The sequence below is a fragment of the Pollicipes pollicipes genome, unplaced genomic scaffold (assembly GCF_011947565.3).
Source record: "Pollicipes pollicipes isolate AB1234 unplaced genomic scaffold, Ppol_2.1 Scaffold_4002;HRSCAF=4701_pilon_pilon_pilon, whole genome shotgun sequence".
NCBI lineage: Eukaryota > Metazoa > Arthropoda > Thecostraca > Pollicipedomorpha > Pollicipedidae > Pollicipes > Pollicipes pollicipes.
In genome coordinates this window covers 25,269,313-25,291,112 of record NW_023596420.1, presented here as the reverse complement: position 1 = coordinate 25,291,112, position 21,800 = coordinate 25,269,313, and the positions used below count along the sequence as shown (strand labels likewise).

Here is a 21,800-nt window from a genome sequence, read left to right as displayed (position 1 = left end):
TTTGACGTCATCGGCACGATATTTTTCCACCTGGTCAACTCCAGCCTTTTGCTCTTCTGAGCTCGACATCCTATAAAAATTCCTTGGTCCTTCCGATCTTTCAGTCCAGCGATCACACCCAGTATTCCAACTGCCGCCAAATATACACCGTTCCTGTGACTGCGAAATAATAGTCGCTGTCTATCGGTCGCTCTAAAATTACCTCCCCTCCAGCCACCCCTTCCCCTCTGTCCAACGCGGTTTCCACCCCCGCTACTCCATGAACACCACGTTGACCACCATTTCCGACCATGTCCCATCCGCAATGACCATGCAGAAATATAAACGCTCTGTCTTCCAGAGCGCAGAAACTGCTCCGAAGCGACAGGCCATTCAAAGATCCTCTACAACCTGTGCGCCCGCGGTTTTGATGGCCCTTGGCTCTCAGCCTACCGTCGTATCACACCCAAAGCATCAGGCTCACTGATCGCACGGGCGCTTCGAAGGTCTCTAATTTTCCAAACAGCATCGGCATTTCCTCCTCTTCAGTGCACTTATGAACGATCTGAGCGTTTTCGGTGCGCGGATGTGCGCGGATGATGCTTAGTGTTTGGTTAATGTCCCAAACCTCTCTTAGATAACACTATCGCTCCTTTAGGAGCATGTCTTGGCCTCACGTGACAATTGTTTCAGATTCAGTGGCCTGAGTCAATGCCGATAGAACACGGCTGACGTCGCTTGGAAGCCCACAAAATCTCCTCTCCGTTCCCCACTGTACCGCCAAATTCCGCCATCACATTTTTGTTCCCTTTATGGAAGCAAAACATATCGGGATGTCTTTGAGCACAATCTCAGTCAGAATTCACATGTCAGTAAACGCTGCTTCAGTATCTTCACTGGTCTTCCACATCTGAAGCACAGCCTGCCTCCAGTCCCCTGGCCACCCTCGTGGACGCCTTGGTTTCGTCGCGGGCCCGTTATTGCATGCTAGTTTTGCGGCAGTCTCGCAGCTCAATATGTCCGGGATTCAAAAAGTGTCACACTATGCTCCGAGGCTCATTTTCGGCCGCAAAAAAATCGAGCACGTACCGGGCCTACACCAGAGGCTTGGCTGACTTTCTCCTGCAGATCTAGGCAGGTATCACTCCAGCTCACGACCCGCGAGATCCTCCATTCGGGCGGGCCTGACTCGTTCGTACCGTGGGCGAAGTGCACGGACGACATACGGGACGGAACAGTGAGATGCTATGCATCGCTCGGGTTCTGAGATGGAAGAACGACGTTTTTCTAGTTTTTTTTGTGCACCCTAGATGCATAATGAACTCCCGGACTATCCCCTACTTCCTCTGTTTGTCTCCTAAAGCGTTGCAGTAGCTTCAGCGCCGAAGCCTAATTGGCGGTTTATTTGCTGAATCGTGATGTTTTAAATGACGGATTCGCATGGAAATAAACGTGTTAAATCTTACGCGCGATTGATGACACCAGAGAGATACACTGAAATGTCACACGTATGGATCGGAAGTGGATATAGCTGGTATGTATTTCCGTCGCAATATTTTGATAGTGACAGGGAAGATCAATCCATCTGAGTGAGCCACAGCCAGCTAGCTAGCTTTGCATTTCACGTGCAGATCGCAGCCTCCAGCCCTTTCCTCTACTGCTAGCTTCTTCGACGCAGAGCACCGTTCAGCAAGGGTGTAGTTTCGTATGTAGTTAGGCTGGGAGCCTCAGCACCAAGCTTTGAAACGGAAGTGGTTCAAACTGAGGAACCCCACATGTTGGCGTATTTTGGGGCTAGGTTGCGACGTGCGTCATTTTTCAATGAGCAGCCTCCACCCGAACTCATTGAGCAGCCTCCACCCGAACCACCTGAACTGATGGAAATACGCCCCTACTCGTCATGGTTACGAATAGCCAAAGTTCCGATAGGCCATAGGAGCTCGAAAATATGACGGGAGTAAAACAGTTTACAAGTTTTGTAGCAACAGAAAATACGATGCAATCCCTAATGTATGGTGGGAGGCGTTAACCCGGTGGGGAAGCAAGCTGCCGAAAATGATCATTGCAGGTAGTCCCCCGGCCATGCACACTTACAAGTGCCGAGAGGGTAAATCAGTATCGGTTCTATGAACCAAACGGGGTTTTCGGGGGGAAATCTGTTAAAATGACGTTCTGCTCAGACGTGGCAATGACCATATCATTAAGCGTCGACGTTGCGCCTAAAGTGAATGCGGTGGAGGTATGTTTCAGCGTAAGGAAAACATGCTGGAAGTGCATTGTGGACAGCATCGTCATCGTCGCTACCACGGGAGGCCAACGATTTTTATGATTTACCAGCTGGCGCAGTTTGCAAGCCAAGGCCAAATACGTGCCTTTATCTTTATTGACATGGACCATAATTGGACCTGGCGAGGTTGGGTGCTTCGGTGTGGCATGTGAGCTGACGCTGAGGTTTTCGCACGTGGAAACGGTGACGCAAAAGCCAACCAAGTTAAACGTCGCGTCGACACTTAAAATAAAACCACTGTTTGGGTCCCAACAGAACCTGGACGCGCCGACTTTCTGCTGATCGGTGTAAAGAAATGTGACTAGTTTATCTGAGAAAGGCTTTCGCGTAGAAAACGAGTCCCACGAAAATCTTTAATTTTGACAATGCTTTATTTCAGAATTTCCAGGTAACTATCTGCGTAAGAAAAGCCGAAGTTCATGGTGGAAGAGGCATCGTTTGTGCTCCGTTCTTTGGCCTTGTACCTCAGATTCTCGGCCAGCTTAAGATCTTGCGGATCTAAAGACTCGTTACTATTGACTACCACTGTGCGGTAGAGTGCTCCCGCAGTCACATGTTCTGCCTGTTCCTCCAGCGATTCAAGTGCAAGAGCGATACTTTTCTAATTCGGCCTGTTCAATTTGTACCGTTTCCTTGCTCTTTACATATATATATATATATATATATATATATATATATATATATATTATATATATAGAGAGAGAGAGAGAGAGAGAAGAGAGAGAGAGAGAGAGAGAGAGAGAGAGAGAGAGAGAGAGAGAGAGAGATAGAGATAGAGAGAGAGGGGGAGAGAGAGAGAGAGAAGAGAGAGAGAGAGAGAGAGAGAGAGAGAGAGAGAGAGAGAGAGGAGAGAGAGAGAGAGAGAAGAGAGAGAGAGAGAGAGAGAGAGAAAGAGAGAGGGAGAGAGATATGTGTATGTGTATATATATATATATATATATATATATATATACATTATATATATGCATATATATATACATATTGTGTATATTCATACGTGATATATGATGATTACCTCGTATTTGATGATGATATGGTGCACATAACAATGTGAGAGGAGCGCACAAATCTTCGTTGCCCTTTTGTTTAAATACGACACTATTCAGGAGAGCCCCGTGTAAGGAGGCCCCATTTTGTCCAGGAGGCCCCATGGAGAATCCTATCCCAACTCAAAATGCGTGGCGCCGAATCTGGGCGAAGCTCTTCTAGTCTGCCCCTGTCACTCTGTCGCTACAAAATGCTTGGCCCCCTACACTTGCATTTTGGCCTCCTGGAAAGCACGGTTTGGGTGAGCACCTGGCCTCATTTTCCGTGCAATTCCTCAGACCGGATAAGGCAAACTTGTAAAGGCTTTATATTATATTAGATTTATAAGCGGTTGCCGGCATAAGGGACACATCAAGGTGCCTGTCCGTGTGCAATGATGATGAAGACGACTGGCTCTGCGACCGGGACAATAAATGACTACGACCGTCCGCGGTGACATAAAGCTAATGCAGTTTTCCTCTTCTCACACGCATTGAAAGTGTCACGCAAAAGTTGTGGGTTGATTCAAGTCATGTCGATTCATCTAAGTGCCGTGTTCACGACACCTGCGATTCTTTTATCAAAAGAGGTCACGCAGAGCACGGCTTAGCGTGTTACTGCCATCGAACTAAACCCAGTTTTTCTAGAGCTGGTATATCGCGCAGAACTACTTACCTAAAATGGGAATGTTTGCCAACAGTTTTAAGGTAGTCGGGTGCGACGTGTACGTCCGCAGCGCGTGAGTACCGCCATGCCTAAGCTAGTCCACATGGAACACGATTTTCGATGGGCTTCTGAGCTCTGACGGTCTCCGCATACTTTACCTACTTCCTATCGTGCCCGTCTGCTCAGTTGACGGAATTAAGACGGCTTTATTGTAGTGCGCAGAGAAAGATTTAGGACCGAACTTCAGGATTTGTTTAGGATTTGACTTAAGGATTTAGGCATTCGAACATTAAGTTGTGTTTAGTCCCTCAACACGAGCATAGACATGCCCAGGATGGCAACACTGCCGCCGCGCTTGAGCAGTGCGCAAGAACAAGGCTTAGAAACGCTGAAGATTGGGCATGCTTAACAAAATACCTTGGGCGATGGTGACCACGGCGCATGGCGACGGCGAAGGTCCGATGTGCCGATGACCACCCAGAATGCGCAGTGTTTAATGGCTGCAACAGATTGCGGAATTTGTAGGGCCCTGAAATTGCATGTGATCAAAGCACGATGCTGTTCCACCACTATGCAAAAAATGGAAATGTCGTTTTGACCGCCAGATGAGAAGCCGAGATACCGCCGACGGGGTGTCCCGATCACAAGGTCCGAACGCGGCGTTCGAACATATAGTTATGTTAAGCCGCTTGACACGAACACAGACGTTTGTAGGATGGTCACACCGCCGCCGCGCCCAAGCGGTGCACTCACACGGTGAACGAGCCTTATTGGCCGAGGTGCGACGTCATGTGCAGGTAGGGGTGTACACAGGATTTCACAATGGGAGAGTAGACCCAACTCTCATTTGCCCGTTGAAAGTCCGTTGTACACGCTTTAGGTGTATTTTGTGATTCAAAGTGACGTATGTCCAACAGTAACCCATTGTCCAACATCAGATCACGTAGCTCTGGAACAAGCATAACGATGGGTTTATTTATTTACCTGGTTGACGTGGTATGGCATATCAAAAGTCATCCCAAATGATTTTAGATCGCGCGCAACCGTGGATTGCACCAGCGCTGTGGTATGACGGGACCTCTACAATGTCTCTATGTGCTTGGCTCTGGAGGGTTTAATTTTAACGATGGAAATGAGTACGACAAAATAAATATACTGCTAAATGCATTTGCTTGTTCAAATAGTCGCCACGGTTCATTGGTCGGCGGAGGGGCCGGTGAAGCCCCGGGTTTGACGAAGGTAAAAAATGCCTTTGCACCTTTTGCCCAAACGTGGTGGTAGATAATACGCATTGACCCATATGCTGAAGGTGATGAACGTATGGAAAGCGACACCGGGAATTTCCGCGTATCAGCTGATAAAAGACGCCGAGTAACGGAGGCTTGGAGCGTGGGAAGGTCACAGTCCCGTTGCGCTGCGCCATTCGACCTGTCATCAACGTGGTTGATGAGTCGCCAACAGCTCCAGACAGCAAGTGGCAGGAAAACTTCCAGCCAATGTTCTGCCCGTCCGATCCAGTTGCGGCGCCGCCGTAGCGCCCTGTCACGTGACGTTGCGTGTCGCGAGTCACGGCTCGACCCGCCGGTCCATAAAGGGGAGAGCGGCCGTCAGACTGTTTCAGTGCAGCTAGCTAGGGAGCACGGGCTGGTCCAGTGCGCAGTGGACACTCTCGCAGCCACAGCAGGCTATCGCAACATGATTTTGCCATGGTGGCTCCTGCTGGTGCTTCTGAAGAGCTCGCCGAATGTGCTGCCGGGCGCGTACGACTACACAGAGCCGGCTCGGTGGCGGGAGGTGTTCCCGATGTGCGGTGGGCCGATGCAGTCGCCGATCGCGCTCACGCCCACCCGGTACGCGCTCAGCAGGACGCCCAAGCTGAAGTTCGCGAAGGGGCTGAGCGACGGCCAAATCGAGGCGGTCAACACGGGCCGCGCGCTGAAGCTCACGCTGCGCCCGAAGAACCGGGACAAGCCGCTGCTGCGTCTCGTTTCCTACAGCAAGCCGATGATCGGCATCTATACCTTCGCGCAGATGCACTTTCACTGGGCCGACGGATCAGGGCTGCACGGCTCGGAGCACGCCATCGGCGGCAACTACACGGACGCCGAGGCCCACTTCGTCTTCTACAACAGCCGCTACCCCAGCATCAAGGAGGCCGTGCGCCACTTTGATGGTTTGCTGGTGGTGGGCACGATGCTGCGCGGCTCCGAGGACAAACAGCAGTTTCTGTTCCCGACAGTCGGCATGGAGGACCGGCTGGGGGACGTTCTGACGCCTGGCAAGAAATTGAAGGTGGAAGCGGACCTGCGGGATTTCTCTTGGCTGCTGCGTCGTGCCGTGCTGCGGTTCTACAGTTACCACGGCAGCCTGACCACCCCGCCCTGCAATCCTGTGGTTACCTGGATGGTGGCTTCCACCGTGTTCCCCGTGCGAGACAAGTTTCTGAAGAGCCTGCGCAAGCTGCACGAGAACGATGATAGTGATGGCCGGCTGGTGCACAACTGCCGGCCGGTGCAGCCCACCCACGGCCGCGTGGTGACCCAGCACATTAGCGTCGGCTGATGCTGCGCCCGGCACATCAGCATCGGCTGTTGCTGCGCCCTGCTCTTACCGTCCGATTACATAAGCTCGGCCGCCGGAGGCATATCATGTTTGTGTGTGTGTGTGTCGATTCTAATGCACGGATAACAGGCTGGCGCTGTATCTGCTGTTTTTTGTGTCTGATCAATGATGAGAGCAAGCGCAAGAGAATAGTTTGCGCGCAGGCTTGCGTTAGGAGATTAAAGTCAAACTGCTAGATATAGGGGCATAACGATGATGTTTTACCAATGCTTGTGTTCAAATGCTTGTTAGGAAGTGTCATTGTACATTAGCGTTACCGGCATGTACAAATCCTGAGTTGTTATACATTGCTGTACTGTGTTGTACGGTTCAGTCACCATCTCATATTTGTTTTGTGCTCATCCCGATCATTCGATGTAACGATATGTGTGCTGGAAATACATGTCGAAGTCATGGCGATATAATTTTGACTTCCGCAAAAACCATGTCTACAAAAAGTGCCGCAGCCTTGCCCCCCCCCCCTCAGCACGGGCAGCAAATACCTGCAGCTGCCACAGCCTGCGAAAATCCAAAGCCAGAGTACACATTATGCTCATGAAGGGCTGCAGATGAGAGCTGAAGGCCTTTATTGATGGGCGTGGGCATGCACGTCATCTAGAGGGATAGGAGGAGCTGCCTACCACTAAACCTCCCACAGTCATCCGGAAGACCTTCAAGAATGCCAAATCATCATCAAGTGGGCAGCTCTCCGAGACATCAACTGTTCGATACATGTCTCGGCGCAAGTGCAAACGCTTTGCTGGATAGGGAAGAATTAGTTGGATGGATTTCTCCTCAGGCGACAGCAAAGTAGTCCATGACTAAACGATATGCTGAAGAATACGTGTTCCGCAAGGATCTACCAGCAATTGAAAGGCACTGCTCTTGATAAGCCTCAAAATGCGCTTTATTTAGTGTAACTCAACGGCTGGAAATGACAATGTCCAGAAATATAATTCCTGGAAATAACAATTTCAAGAACATAACTCGTTCCACACTATAAGGACTGTTTGGTTCTATCCGTATACTGCAAAAGCCATGTGACTGGATCTTCATCGCACGATGCAATCGTACACCACGGGTACTGGCGGCCAAACAGTTACTTTCGGGAATCTCGGACGCTTATGATGGCACGATTCAAAACGCTCAACGCATGCTTCTCGCCACATTGTGATCCTTGCCTTGTCCACCTTCTGCCATCCTTTTTCGACGTGAGATAGTTCCAGGGGCGTTTTTTTACACACTTTCGGGAGGCCTGTGCCAGTCAATGCCGATTTGAGCTCGCAATCCACTCGCAAATGCTTCCTTGAGCCCCCAGTAGGTATGAGCGCAAAGGGGATACTGGGTCAAAGAAATGCAAACAAATTAGCTTTGCTATTGGTATGCTGGGTACCCAAACATATCACCCCTAGTCACACGAACATTTTATACACAGCATTATCCTGTAGGTGCCTGATTTTTCGTCACGTCAACTCCTTGATGCAAGTCTGTTTGACAAGCTTGTCTCATGATAACACCTGGATTTGGATAAATAACAAATGACTGCAATATGCGGCAGTGCTTTGAAGACAGGATGGCCCAGATAAAACTTAACCATGTTTTCCTCAACAGTGGGAAGTGCCGCTGTCGCCCAGTCGTGGTATTTAGCTGCCAACTAAATGACAAAGATAGGATCAGCGATAGCGGAAGTCATCCGTGATTTCACACCCGCGAAATCGTCATAAAAAGGGTGCTCCACACGGTCGTCTGGTGGTCCAGGATGCGGAGCAGCTGAACCTGGTGTGGGTGGTAGATTGTTCGGTAATTGTTCACGTTGGTGCGCCTCATCTCAACTTTGAAGGTGGCCCTGAGCTTTTTAGTTCAGCTATACCAAAAAGTTCGATGGCTGGTCCACGTGGACGTGGCTCTTGGAGTTACCCACAGGGTGAACTCCAGGGGCGACAGATCGGGCGAGCGCAGCCCCTCTTTGTCCCGATCGGTCCCGTGAAGTAGTCCCAGGGCCGCCCAGAAGAGTATCAGAACGGTAATGGTGAAGCGGTGTGCGGTGGTGTCGACCAGACATTCGTTTTTGTCCTCAAAGTAGCATCTTTTATAAAGCCATGAATGACGAATGTGAGATAATTGTTGGATACCATTGTTTTTTATCACGTTTGTACAAACGGCAGTATGGCATAGACACAGTCTGTTTATTTCATCTCTCTATTCCTTTTTTGGGAACCTGACGCATCGTTACACCGAGGACTTGCGGCACGATCGTAAGAACTGACTTAGTGTCCCGTGTGTTCGCTCTCGCCCAAAAGAAGGGATACGTTAGTACGCCTACGATCACACGACTGGAGGTGAGAGGATGCACACACCGCTCTACACATTGATGGAAGGGCTGATTTTTTGGTAGCCACTGTGAGGAATTGAAATGAGGTATGATTGGGACGATCATGACCTGTTTGTACGGATTCGTCCCAAACCTGTTGATTGGATGTAATTCTTTGGTGAGCGTCATCGCTAAGCAATGCTTGCTCAGTGAGCTCTGACTTGATCGTCCAATTCCAGGTCAACGGCAGAGCTTGCGGCGGAAGCTTAACGTGCCGCAGCGCTCGGTACAGCTCATCCTGCCCTCTGACGTCTACTGGCCGTTAGCGTGGCCGCTGCTACCGGCCGCAGGATGTCCCAGCCTGGAAGAAATAACGGACGCCGAAAGCAACTGAGAATGAAAGACATGATGAGTGGTGATCAATGCATCTGAGAATTGGAAGGCAAGCGTTCTAACCAGCTGAGATGTCGGGACGGACCAAAACAGGATGGGAAAGCGGGTGGTACATTGCAGGACGGGATGATTTAAAGGACAGTCCAACGGTATATCTTCCGTTGGATGTGCCACAAAAAAGGTGTCGAGCGAATCACATCAACACACAATGTGCAGGTTGGTCCAGAGTGATAGAAATATTGGAGTTTTGTTGATCGACGTTTGGGAAAAAATCACAGCACAGCAAACCTCCCAAACGTTGAGTTTTGTCAAGGAACCAATGCTTACTGTGTTGCGTCGTCTTACTTCCTGGGATACTGAAAGCCGATTATGCTTAGCATGAAGACTCCCATCATTACCTCGAAACGCTATTATTCAATGCCTTTGTTGCTTATATAAGCAAGATAATATGCGTCATCTCTCAACATGTGCCAAAGCGTTGGTCACATTTTTTAAGACGTTTTTTTGCTGAAGACCTGTGCTCAACCGTGAACTCCCATTATCGAGATGTCCGTTGGGAGGGTCACACAAATGCATTTACGCTTTTACATGCAGGTAAATTGTGGCAGTGTGTCTACTGGAAAATTTACCTAAGCTCTCTTCAGTGTGTGTCCAACCACATAACTTTGAATAAAGCTACCTTATTGTGCCTCAGGCCACGTTCGATGAAAGACGAACGACACGTATTTTCGTTGACCATATGGGATCCAATTATTGACATGTTTTTCGTTCAAAAACACCCAATTCTAAGCCCCACAAAACGCAGTTTTACATCTCCTTGAAATGGAAAGTGATTCCTCAACGGCAAAACAATCCTGGAATCATCGACATGCATTTTAAGTCTCTTAATGTTAAATTCGGGTGCTTGGGCTTAAGTGGCCAAAAGCGGATGAAAAATCAGGTTCAGATTGATAAGGGATGGGTACAAATCCGGCAATATCGAAGGAAATTCCCCGCAATGAGATGTAACTTCACCGTTGAAGTATATGATGATGTGTGATGATGTGTGATATGATAAATGGCATGATTATGCATGCTTTGACGATGTATGATATATGTATTTGTTGTGCGATGTGTTTGATGGCATGATTATGTATGTTTTAACGATGTTTGCTAAAATAGTGTTTGACGAAGTAATGCTGATACCAATTCTACCCCCAAAATGCGCATTCTGCAGGACTTGTATGGTTGAGAAAACGCAATATTCACCTCTTCTGACTATCGCCAGAAGGAGGTAGATATTACGCAGCTGCATAGTATTCAGCACACATTACACGGCAATTCGTTTGGTGTGGAGAAGGGCCCTTCGACCAGCATTTCTTATTTCAGAGTCACTGGACGATGAAGAGATGAGTGATCGGGCACCAGGGACTGGGGACATCAGAGATCCTCCGCTACCAACACCGTGGGTGTCAGAGGGACCTTCGCTACCAAGACTGTGTACGTCATGGAGACCCCCGCTTCAAGACTGTGGCGTCAGGGAGACCTTCACTTCCAGGACTGAGGTCATCAGAGAGACCTTCGGTACCAAGACTGTGGACGTCATGGAGACCCTCGCTGCAAGACTGTCGACATCAAGGATACCTCCGTTACGAAGACTGTGGGCGTCAGGGAGACCTCAGCTATTGGGGCTCTTCCTGCATAGAGACGCCGCCCCGTGGTTTGAGCGGGCGCCCTGGCGGCACCCCGCCAGGGCAGTGCTTATCTCGAGTTTGGCGCTGTCGAGAACAGCTAGACCAAGATAAACGAGACCATGTTATGACTTAGGAATAAATGGGGCATGAGGAGAAAGGGGTGGATGTTGCTATGTTAATGCTGCATGCTGATAAATCACCCCGTGCATACTGCAGCGTGTAGCAAAAGCACATTTTTTATCGGCTGTCGTAATGTTAGTGAGCACTAGCTTGCATGGCAAAGAAAAAGAGAGCACCTCCCGACAAGGTGTCCTGGGATCACGAGCCACACCATGCATGCAAGTTTACAGCCGTGCGTAAACATGGCAGAAAGCTTGAGGGTCGTGTTTCGACGTCAACGGGCTGCACTTGTTACTTAGCCCTGGCCGAACCTGAACGGCACGTGCGGTGTACCAGAATCGTTTGCGGTTAAAGAGTTAAAGTAGTTTGCACACCTGATGCAGGTTGGTACGATGAGGGCGTGCGTTAACGTACCAATATATCTATCTCTCCCTTCGCCAGCTTATTCTTCTATAAATAAGGCTAAAAGCGCTGTGTTATTTACATGCGTAATGTTCCCCATCAATGCACCTAATTTGTGTAGGTTTTGAAATGCTCTTGCCAAACGTGATCTTTGCATGACCGCTGCATTATATTCATTATTTCGTTGCGCCGCTCGCCCAAACTTACGTCATAAGATATGTATCTAAAATAGCTGATAACTCATGAACGTATGACATTAAGGTACATCAAAACGTTGGATCAGATAACATTTAGGGTCCGTTTCACTACTGCCTTTTTACATGTCAACTATGCGCAAAATTAATTCTTTGCCAACTCCAAACGTACCCTGCGTGAACAAAATATCGTCATTTTACATACGAGGGTGTTTTCAGGTAATCGTTTTTTGAGGACGATCAAGAAGAAAACTACGTCGATGCCTTACATTGTTAAAATGCCGTCATTTTACATGCCAGGGTGTTTTCAGATAGTCATTTTATGTAGACAATGCAAGAGGAAAACTACATCGATGCCTTGCATCGCTATGTCCAAGATTCGTAAACGTCGACCACGTCGTCGTCGTCGTCGGCCACGTCGAGCCTTGGCCGTGCTCTTGGCTGTGCTGAGGCCGAGCTGCGTGCGCTGCCATCATCCTTTGATGCTGCGGCATAACGCAGTGCGCCATTGCCCTGGTGGCAAAACGAGTCGTGGGTGAAACCACGAGACTTGGCATGCATTCACCAGACATTTTTGCTTTATGTAGCTTACATAGTCCGCAGATTATCTCTGAGTTACATGAGACTTGTTTTGCGGTAAGGTGTTTTGTAAACGGCGCACATTAGCACGCGTTTCAACTGAATGCACGGTCCTCCTTTGCATTCAAAACGTTTGTTGACGTTTGATTTTGTTGAATATGACCTGAGAACTCGAACCTATCAGCTTTGCCGAGTATTGTGTTCTCATGATGTGTATTGTATTTTGTGAATGGTATTTGGTCCCATTGACCACTGGTCCTTGATAAGCTCAGAATGGCTTTTGTTCTTTTGTGAGCTTTGGGGATTTGAACCACTCGCAACGTATTTTGTACAGTTTGATTAGAAGCAGCAGTGGTACAGCGCTTGAGACATGTTGTTCTGCTGATGAAATTTTTGAATGTGTCATTGTAGATTTATTTATGAAAGAGTATGCTTGGTATCTGGAAAATCTTTAAAGAAAACATTTAAGCTTTTCCTTCATTGTTGTGATATATTTTATAAAACGTCCTTGTCCACGAGTAGTTATTCTGCTTACCTAATAGATAACTGATTGCGTTTTTATGTTGCAAGTACATGATTTCAAATAATCCCTAGTTTGAAAGCCAGCCATTACCCAGAACTTCGTCAGAAATGCCCGCCAAAAGCCCTGCGGGCTTTTTAAGCCTGCAAATTGCGGGGCTGCGAGCTCAGAAGTGGCAGCTATAGCTGACACTCAATAGCACCACCAATCGCGTGGCGGACCAATATGCACAGAAATTGCAACAGCGGACAAAAACTATGCCGCTATATACTGACGAAGTCGCCTAACACGGGACGTTTCACCTTGGACCACGCGCGTCAACTGACTTTCTGATCATGGAAGCGTTGTTGTGCGCCAGGGCGATCCAAACATCATTCCAGGAAGGTCCAAACGATAAACTACACATATATACCTCCGAAAAGGAAAACTGAAGAGAAATGAAAAAGGCTGCTAAGCGATCGAACAGGTGAAGGTAGGATCTCATCAAAAGCGTCTTTTTAATTGAAAGCATTATATAAATATATATATATATATATATGTATATGTATATATATATATATATATATATATATATATATATATGTGTGTGTGCGTGTGTGTGTGTGTGTGTGTGTGTGTGTGTGTGTGTGTGTGTGTGCGTGTGTGTGTGGTGTGTGTGTGTGTGTGTGTGTGTGTGTGTGTGTGTGTGTGTGTGTGTGTGTGTGTGTGTGTGTGTGTGTGTGTGTGTGTGTGTGTGTGTGTGTGTGTGTGTGTGTGTGTGTGTGTGTGTGTGTGTGTGTGTGTGTGTGTGTGTGTGTGTGTGTGTGTGTGTGTGTGTGTGTGTTGTGTGTGTGTGTGTGTGTGTGTGTGTGTGTGTGTGTGTGTGTGTGTGTGTGTGTGTGTGTGTGTGAACCTACTTAGCGTATGGTACAAGTAGACTTCGCGGCCGGAACAACAGTCGCTATCATTTATACTCAACTGGCCAACGTTTCCGTACGCTCGGGTATCATCAGGACATTACATAATACACAACGAGGACGCAAAGCTACATTTGGCATCGTTAGTTATATCGCATCAACACGCGCTTGGGTGCAGGGGTCAAATTGCCCCTCCCCCCGCAGGTTTTCCAGAATAGTTTCCGAATGGCGCGGCGGAGCCACGCCAAATGTTGCTTAACTGTAGACAATTGGATAGCAGATCGTTTGGCATCAAAAATTTAGATGTACCTTGCAAGGTCGCTGACCTACGGCAGATCAAAGTCAGGCCATGGTTTCAGCGAAGTCAATTTTGTTTAGGGAATCGTTCGATCTGATGCAACAACAGAGTGTTAGACGAAGCTATACATCTCTGAAGTACTTTTCTAGGCAACACAAGCATTCGATGAGCAAATGACGTTGACCTAAGGTCAGGCACAAAGGTCAGGCCAGGGTCAAAACCAAGCTGTTTTATTACTCTAGGGCTTGCTGTATGGGATAATTTCTGGTTCTCATTTCGAATTTATTGATAGCAGGAATCGCCTTATGCATCTTCCATGGACTTTTTAGAGGTCAGAACAGGTCACTGAGCTGAAATGACCTAAGTACATTTTTAGAAACATACTGCCTAGCGTAATCTTTGTCGCTTATTCAAATGCAAAACTCAGAGCAGTCTTTTATAATTTCGGTCAGCATGACCTTCAAGAGGTCAGCAGTTATCTAGGTTCGGATGGGCACTTTAGAGACCAACCTGGAATTTGACCTAATTTGACCTTATTTGACCCGAAGATCATAACCTATGACCCTCGAAATTTTACCTAAGTGATTTCATCTTCAGGTCAACACACCCTTCAAATTTGGTGTCTCTAGCTCTCTTAGTTCCCGATATCTCAGGGGACCAAATTGACCCACCACCCGAGCGAAGGGTATCTAGCCGGCCACCCGGGCGCGTGTCAATGGTCGACGGCGCCATGGTCGTGGATCGCACAATTAAGCACGACGAGCACAACACTTCTCTGCACGCAAACAGGCAAGCTTGAAAAAAACGTGACGAATGATGTTTTTATCCCATATGGCAGCAAATCACCTCATAGTTTGCAGGAGACCATCAGAATCCATAGCATTCAGTGGCGGCTTTCTTGGTGAATATGAGGTGACTCTGAGATCCTATGATCGGGAGCACTGATGCGCCGCCGATGCGCCAAACAACAGCGAACACATCCGCAAAAGGAAAACTGAAGAGAAATGAAGACGGCTCCTAAGCGATCAAGAAAGTCTAGGTAGGCTTCCGCCAAAAGCGTCTTCTTATGAAAACCATCTGCGCGGCTTCAATGTGTTTAGTTCTGAGATGCAACAGCTGCTTGACTTTCGTCGATTGGTGCTGCGAAAATTTACGTTGGACCAAGTGGTTCAGTATACTTAAGAGCGAGATGATATTATGACCCGTGTTGACGATATGAGTGCCAGCTAATTTTCTGCTGTGCACAAATGAATGCTTTCATGTGTACATATCTGATGTGGATCGACAACGTTTGAACGCCTCTCCTCTAACCGTGAAAGGTGCCGAAGTTGGTGGTGGTTAACGTTGTAAAAGTTAGCGTGTAGAGATATTGAAAAGCGCTGTTCAAAGGTGCTACTGCCCGTATGTATTCCGAGCATAACCACGCCACGGCACGGCTACGTTCTGTTTGCTCCCAGAACGTGAAATCCATGGGTCATTAGGCGATAAAATGGCGTTGATGGCGACATTTTATTTACTCAAGTTCAGCATAGTAATTCGCACTGGATCCACAGTGCCCTCCGTAACCACTTGCGTAGGCGGCATTTCCGGAATTTTCGATCCCAGGATCCCTGCCATCTCCAGAAGAACACGGCCCCAAAATCCCGTCGCTACGTCACTTTCCGTCTGCCTCCCTGCTCGCAAACTGAGGCCGCCCCGGCCCCCACGTGCTGAGCGGGGGGGGGGGGGAGGGGGGGGGGGTTCTCCGGAGTGCGATGGCGGCATTGAGCGGCGAGGACCATCACGTGAGAGCCGCGCACCCCCAGAGGCGCATGGTCCAGGGCTTCCTTATGTTGAAGGGACGTGTTTGGTGTGCTGAGATTGGATCTTTTCCCCATTCTCATCGCCTTTTCAGAGTTAACATGACAAGGACGTTGCACCGAAATCGCGTAATGAATGTAAAACGCCGCGCCTTGAACAGACGTCTGGTGGCCGCCATGGCAGCTTGGGCCTCAAAACACGTTCCCGGAAAACCTTGAGCTATGCCAGCCATACGTGCAGATGTTCCGCAAATGAGCCGCGAAAAACAGCCCCGTAACGCAGCTCTCTTAACATTTATACCGCCGGCAAACTCAATCCACTCAACCGAGCACTTTTGACTTGATTATCGCAGCTAAAATATATTGATAAATGGCATGTTCTAACCTTCTCATCCAGAAGACGTTACGTTCGTCCCTGTCACGCTATTATGTTTTCGCGAGCTTTGCAAAATGCCTTAGAATTCCTGGATGAGTGTGACAAAATCCCGGGTCTACGTCCCCAGCAATAACGTGAGTTTACTTATGACCTAATGCCGGCCGTAAAATCATGTTGCTTTCGGCAGACTCCTAGTGCTTTCTTGCCAGGCGCAGTATGAGGCGAAACAGCCGCCCGGTTTTCCAGGTGCTTACCGTATTGGTCAGTTGATAGCTACGAAAGCTTGGTTGCATAAGTTAGCTATTTGTCATGCCTGCTACGTCAGTCCAAAATGGCTACTCTTACAAGGCCCACGGGTATGACTAACTTTCTGAAATACTAGCATGAATGAGCAAAGTGCAGAAATCGTCGTTTCGCGGTGCATTTTTCGCAATTGGTGAAGCAATACCTCGTGTAGCAGTTTTGAAGAAAGGAAGTGACACAGTCGGTGTTTGACCTTGGCAGTAATCGGACGCTGCCGCGCTCGATCCAGTCCGCGGCTGGGCGTGTGCCAGCGAGTCGGCTGAACGCTGCGTGTGAGATACCAGCCGGCCAGTAATCGTGGTCCGTCATGCCGCAGCGAAGTAACGTTGAATGGAATGTTTCACATTTGAAGATATTGAAGCAGGCATCAGGTATGATGAAACAAGCTCACTTTTAACTATTGGCATAGGTGGACATCCGTTTTTGAAGACGCTAGGGCCGACAGAGCCCGAGAAAGCAGCAAGGGTAGAAAGCGACAGGCATCCGTTCTAGAGATGGCGAAGGCATTGGAGAAGAGACACAAACGACGAGTGTCTGGTAAGGATAGCCGCCAGTGCGTCGCAACGAGTTAACCTCAACGCTGAGACGTTAACGGTCATTTAAAAGATGATTGAAGCTGGCATAAGAAAGGTTATCGAGTCTGCAGAGAAGCATTTTCAAAGTATGCAACACAGAATCACAATCTCGTGTCCGATGGTATGGAGAAGGACGCAGAAATAAAGCGGCTCACTGAGCGTCTCGTGGGCATTGATAAGATAACCAAGAGTCTGAATAACCAAGTCGAGAGTATTGACACCAACCACAGAAAATCTTTTATAATCGCCACATGCCCAGACTTCAGGCCCAGATCCTGATCTGAAAACATTTAAGAGAAGGCTGCTAAAGCATTGAGAAGACGATTTCCGGACGTGAGGCTGTCGAACCAAGACTTCCACGTCGTCCACGGACTACAAAGCGGCGATAAAGTTGTATGCAAGCTTGTTCGGAGGGACGATTGTGATCTTATGCACAAGCGGCGGTTCGAGTTGGCCGGGCCTGGTCGACCTGGTTCCCGCTGCGACCGGACGAGTTCAACGGGCCAACAACAGGCCGCGTTCCCCATTACCGACAGCTGCCCACAATATGTAACCTCTGACGTCAGAGACAGGAGCGTCACAACCATCCCAATAGCTTGTAGGATAGTCGCTTGTTTATGACGAAGGCACTCGCGACGTCATAATCAACCCAGGTAGGGACTTTGCCAATGGGAAGCGCAGCCCAGATGGCTCCACTGTTTCTGAACGAGTCCTTGGTTGCCGAGAAGCAGCGGACCTTCAACGCACTGCTGAACGCCAGAAAGCAAGAGAACGGCGGAAAAGTCTACAGCGTGCTCTCTCGGCCTGGCTCGGTCTTCTGTAAACCGGAGCGTGGGCGGCAGGGCGTACGCGTTAAGGACGAGGAGAGGCTGCAGAAGCAGACGGTCGGCGGGCGGCCGTCGCTCCTCCGGCGGCGAGGGGCGGAGGTGGCGGGCCGGGCCCGGCCGCCGGGACAAGTGATCCTACCGCTTCCGCCACCTGAGTGGATGCTGCGCGTTAAGGACAAACTGGAAGTCGCCGCTTTTGCTGCTGAATAGGTATCCGATAGCTGCGGCTGGACGCTTGATGGTAATGTGATGCAGCAGCCTGCCCCGCAGTTCGACGGTATTGCGCCGTTGTTCCGCAGTTCGACAGTATTGCGCCGTTGTTCCGCAGTTCGACGATATTGCGCCGTGGTTGTCCCGGCCTGCTGAAATCCAGGTACTGTTCCAAGCGGGAACATTCTGTTAGGGTTTAATCATCGCATCCTTTCAAATATCTCCTGTGGAATTAACTATTGAGTGAAACAATCGGTGCCCCCGAAAACTGATACTTGTCACATGGTCGGGGTTAAAAGCCCACGGCTTGATTCCTGTGCTAGGTGTTCAGTGTTGCGCCTGCATTGCTGATATGTTTCTTCCTGTTCGATTGTAAGTTGTTCATTTGCAATGCGGGCCGCAAGGTTTAAACCTCTGATTGTTTGGTTGATTGCATTTTGGATAGACCAGCGATACTTTCTCAAAAAACAAACCTGGACAACAGGCCATGCAGCGCCAGCCGGCCAGGGGATTGCCAGGATTTTTCCGTCAGGTTCAAACTTCTGAGCTTTCCTCCCTTGCGCTATATGACAGCTTTCCCATATCGATGGCAAGGAGTTGAAAAATCGTGGATATGATGGGTATTCATGGGCGGCGCCAGGTACCTATGACAGGTGGACAAACGACTATAGAAAAAGGAGTCGGTGACTGTGGCACGTGTTTTTTTCTACCTCATCTATATGTGCTGTATAGAGTGCATGAATTGGGGGGCCAGTGGGTTGAGCACTCATGAGACCCCTTACCGATTCCGGGCGGGGGGGGGGGGGGGGGGCGGGCGTAGAGCACAAGGTGACCCATCGCCTGTCGTGGTCAGAGGCTGAAGGGCCTTTCCATCGCAGCTCGGGAAACTGCAGGCCACTATTCTTACGAAACGGGGCCAAAGCCCCAGGTCGATGCGGAGGCCCTCAGAGGGATCCATTTGCGTCGTTTCCTACGTTACGCAGGAGACTCCCTGACGAGGAGTGATTCCTTCCAGCGGAATATGTCCAAAAATCGGCACAGGGACCCCAGTAAGGTTTCCAAACCCCTGGCCGAAACGGGGCAAACCCCTCTCCCCCTCATTCCGTACTGGGGCCGCCTGACTGACACAAGGCCCTTCCATTGTCTCCCGAGACCATTTCATGGCCACTTATCATGCCTTCTTTCAATGTCGGAGGGCCGCCAAATAGCATGAAAATCCCCCTGATTTGGGGGCCGCCCTGGCCCTGTTTACGAGTTCCGCCATTGGTCTGCGAGCGCTCGTGTCGAAGGAGACGTTAATAGCCTCGTTACGCACATAAATATGCGATTACAAAGGTAAAAAGGTGCATAATCCAATGCTGAAGAGAGTAAGGGCGCCACAGCAAGGTGCTAGAAATGTGGATGGAGCTTTGCATAGCCTCGACGAGGCTGGTGCCCCGCCCTCAATTCTTATTTTTGTTATTTTAAAACGATGTCCATGAGCGATACAGTGTTACGAATTTATGTGAAACCCATCAGTCCACTCAACCTATCACCTTCAGCTTTCTCATTCCAAGCACAGCGCTGGCTCTTAGTTAATTTTATTTTCGAAAAGCACATCGAACTGTTTTGCATGTGGTTAGTGTTGGCCTGCGGGTCAGCCAGATGACAAAATCTCGAGGTTCAATCCGATAGATTTCCGCTCGCTGCCGCCTACTGCTTGTTCTTTTCTCTTGGCATTTTCTGTTCTCGTGACACGTCCTGGCCTTTAGACTGGCTGTTGCATCCATGACTTAATGCGCGGGCGTATGCCTGCCTTTCTGATGTATAAGTTAGGTTTCCTCTGGCAGTAAATGTGGCTTGTCGGCACCACAACATTCGATGGGAAAGAGCTAACCCGGAACCGTCCTTCACAACCCTCGCATGCATACTTCGAGTTGTACCCCGCGCATGTCAGGGGCGCCGATGTGGAACCTACGAAACTTGCCACGATTCACTCGGTGATAGCCCTGAATTGACGGCTGCAAGAATGCACCCATCACTCATGGCATGTGCCTTGAGTTTTGTAACGTACTGAGAACATGACCAAAATAGGTTGTAAGGAGTGGCGCATTTTACGAATTTATGTCGCCTACCGCACGAAAAAAGGCAGCCAAGACCCAAGATGTCGACATTTGAAGACAGCATGTCGTGCTTGGTTATCTTTTCAACCTAACCAGCGACTTGTTTCGCATTCACTGGCAACACAAGTGTTGCGGCTTTCAACGTTTTTCTTCTAGCTGTTGCTTTTTACATGCTCACTTCAGGTTCCCTGCGTATCCGCGCTCTTTCTGCTGATTACTGTGTATGCGCGCAGGAATCACTTTCGCTGCACCACGCGCTTGCCTTGATAGGCGGCAGCAGGCAGGATAAGGAAACTTTGCGCTGCGTGAATACAGAGCGGTAGCTGTTAGAGGCATATGAACGTACGAGGCGTACACACGACAGGGTACGATAAAGGTTGCGCCCAAAACATGTAAAATAAACTGATCCAACATGCTTCACTTTAAGCGCAAATATCATGGCTTCATGGATGCGATTTCTGCAATATTCGTTTTAAACTTTCCCACATGAAGCACACGATGACTGCGTGCATCAAAAATGTCGTCGCACATAATCCACTTCCAAGATGTCAAATCCAGAACAGGGTAAACTGACCTTGCATGCATGATCCGATGCCGCATGGATAGCTCCGGTCGGCAGCAAGACACCACCTTTGTGATACTGAGTATTTTAAAAATATTGTTGTGATATGTTTACAATTTTCAGCATAGGTGTTATCCATCTCGTTTGTTGCGCGCTAAAAGGCAAGCAGAAATTCCACGGTTGTATAGTTTTGCAAGGTGAAGTGAAAAGCACCGAGCTGATTTTCCACGCTCGGAAATCCTAAAACTGATGTCGGTTGCTCCATGCTTGCTGTAAATTAAGCAATTTGTCTTTTGGAACCTTAGACCTCCACGCGGCGTCACTGTCGCTACCAAGCAAATGCCGCGGCTTATGCGTTGCATGAAGAACAAGTCTTTCCGCGGGCGCAATTACTATGCAGGTGCTTAAACGAGCCACGGAATGAGGAAGGCTGCTGAATAAAGTGGTAGAGTATGCCGCAAACTGAAAGGAGCCGTCGTTATGAGCAGTTGCTACATTCTTTTCTGATTCATACGCATCTTGCCGTCAAGTTGCCAGGGATAAAACGCAAACCTGTCGGTATTCCAGTTCTTTTCAAGTTGTTAAGATTAAGCTGTGCTTTTATTAGAATGTTTTCTTCATTCCAGCTCATAACATGTGTGCCAAAAGCAGAGCTTTTGAGAAACAAAGCTTTCTTGACCATTCTCATGTGTGTTGAAACATTGAAACTGTGTAAAGCATGCCACTGAGCATCAGTTTTACATTTTTCCCAGCCGACTTATTTGCAAAACGGATAGGTTACGCTTTGTAAGCTAGTCACACCTAGCATTGTAGAAAATCCTGCTGATCACCATGTTTTACTTCTTTTTTTTGCTCTTTATTGCTGTCAATATTCAAAGAAAAACTTGTATGCCAACAACACTGCAATTAATCGTGCCATGGTAACGCCACAGGCAATGTTCCGGCAGAAGCCGGTGAGCTGCTTTGCCTACCCTTGGATCGGATTTGCAGCCAGGTGCTTTCTCATTCGAATGGTAGTGCTTGGAGCAGTCTGCTGTTGTTGGAAAAGTGGGGAAGACAGCTGTTTGGATTTGTTTAGTTATGGCGATAGCTATCGCAGTG

The 21,800-nt window shown here is 48.7% G+C and overlaps 1 protein-coding gene across 1 annotated transcript; it reads left to right on the top strand.

Annotated features, from left to right (window-relative positions):
- The first annotated feature begins 5,653 nt into the window (after positions 1-5,653).
- LOC119094282 (carbonic anhydrase 3) lies at positions 5,654-6,520 on the top strand. The gene has a single exon (XM_037217355.1). It carries the CDS (start codon positions 5,654-5,656, stop codon positions 6,518-6,520), a length of 867 nt encoding a protein of 288 aa, XP_037073250.1.
- Positions 6,521-21,800: the final 15,280 nt, after the last annotated feature.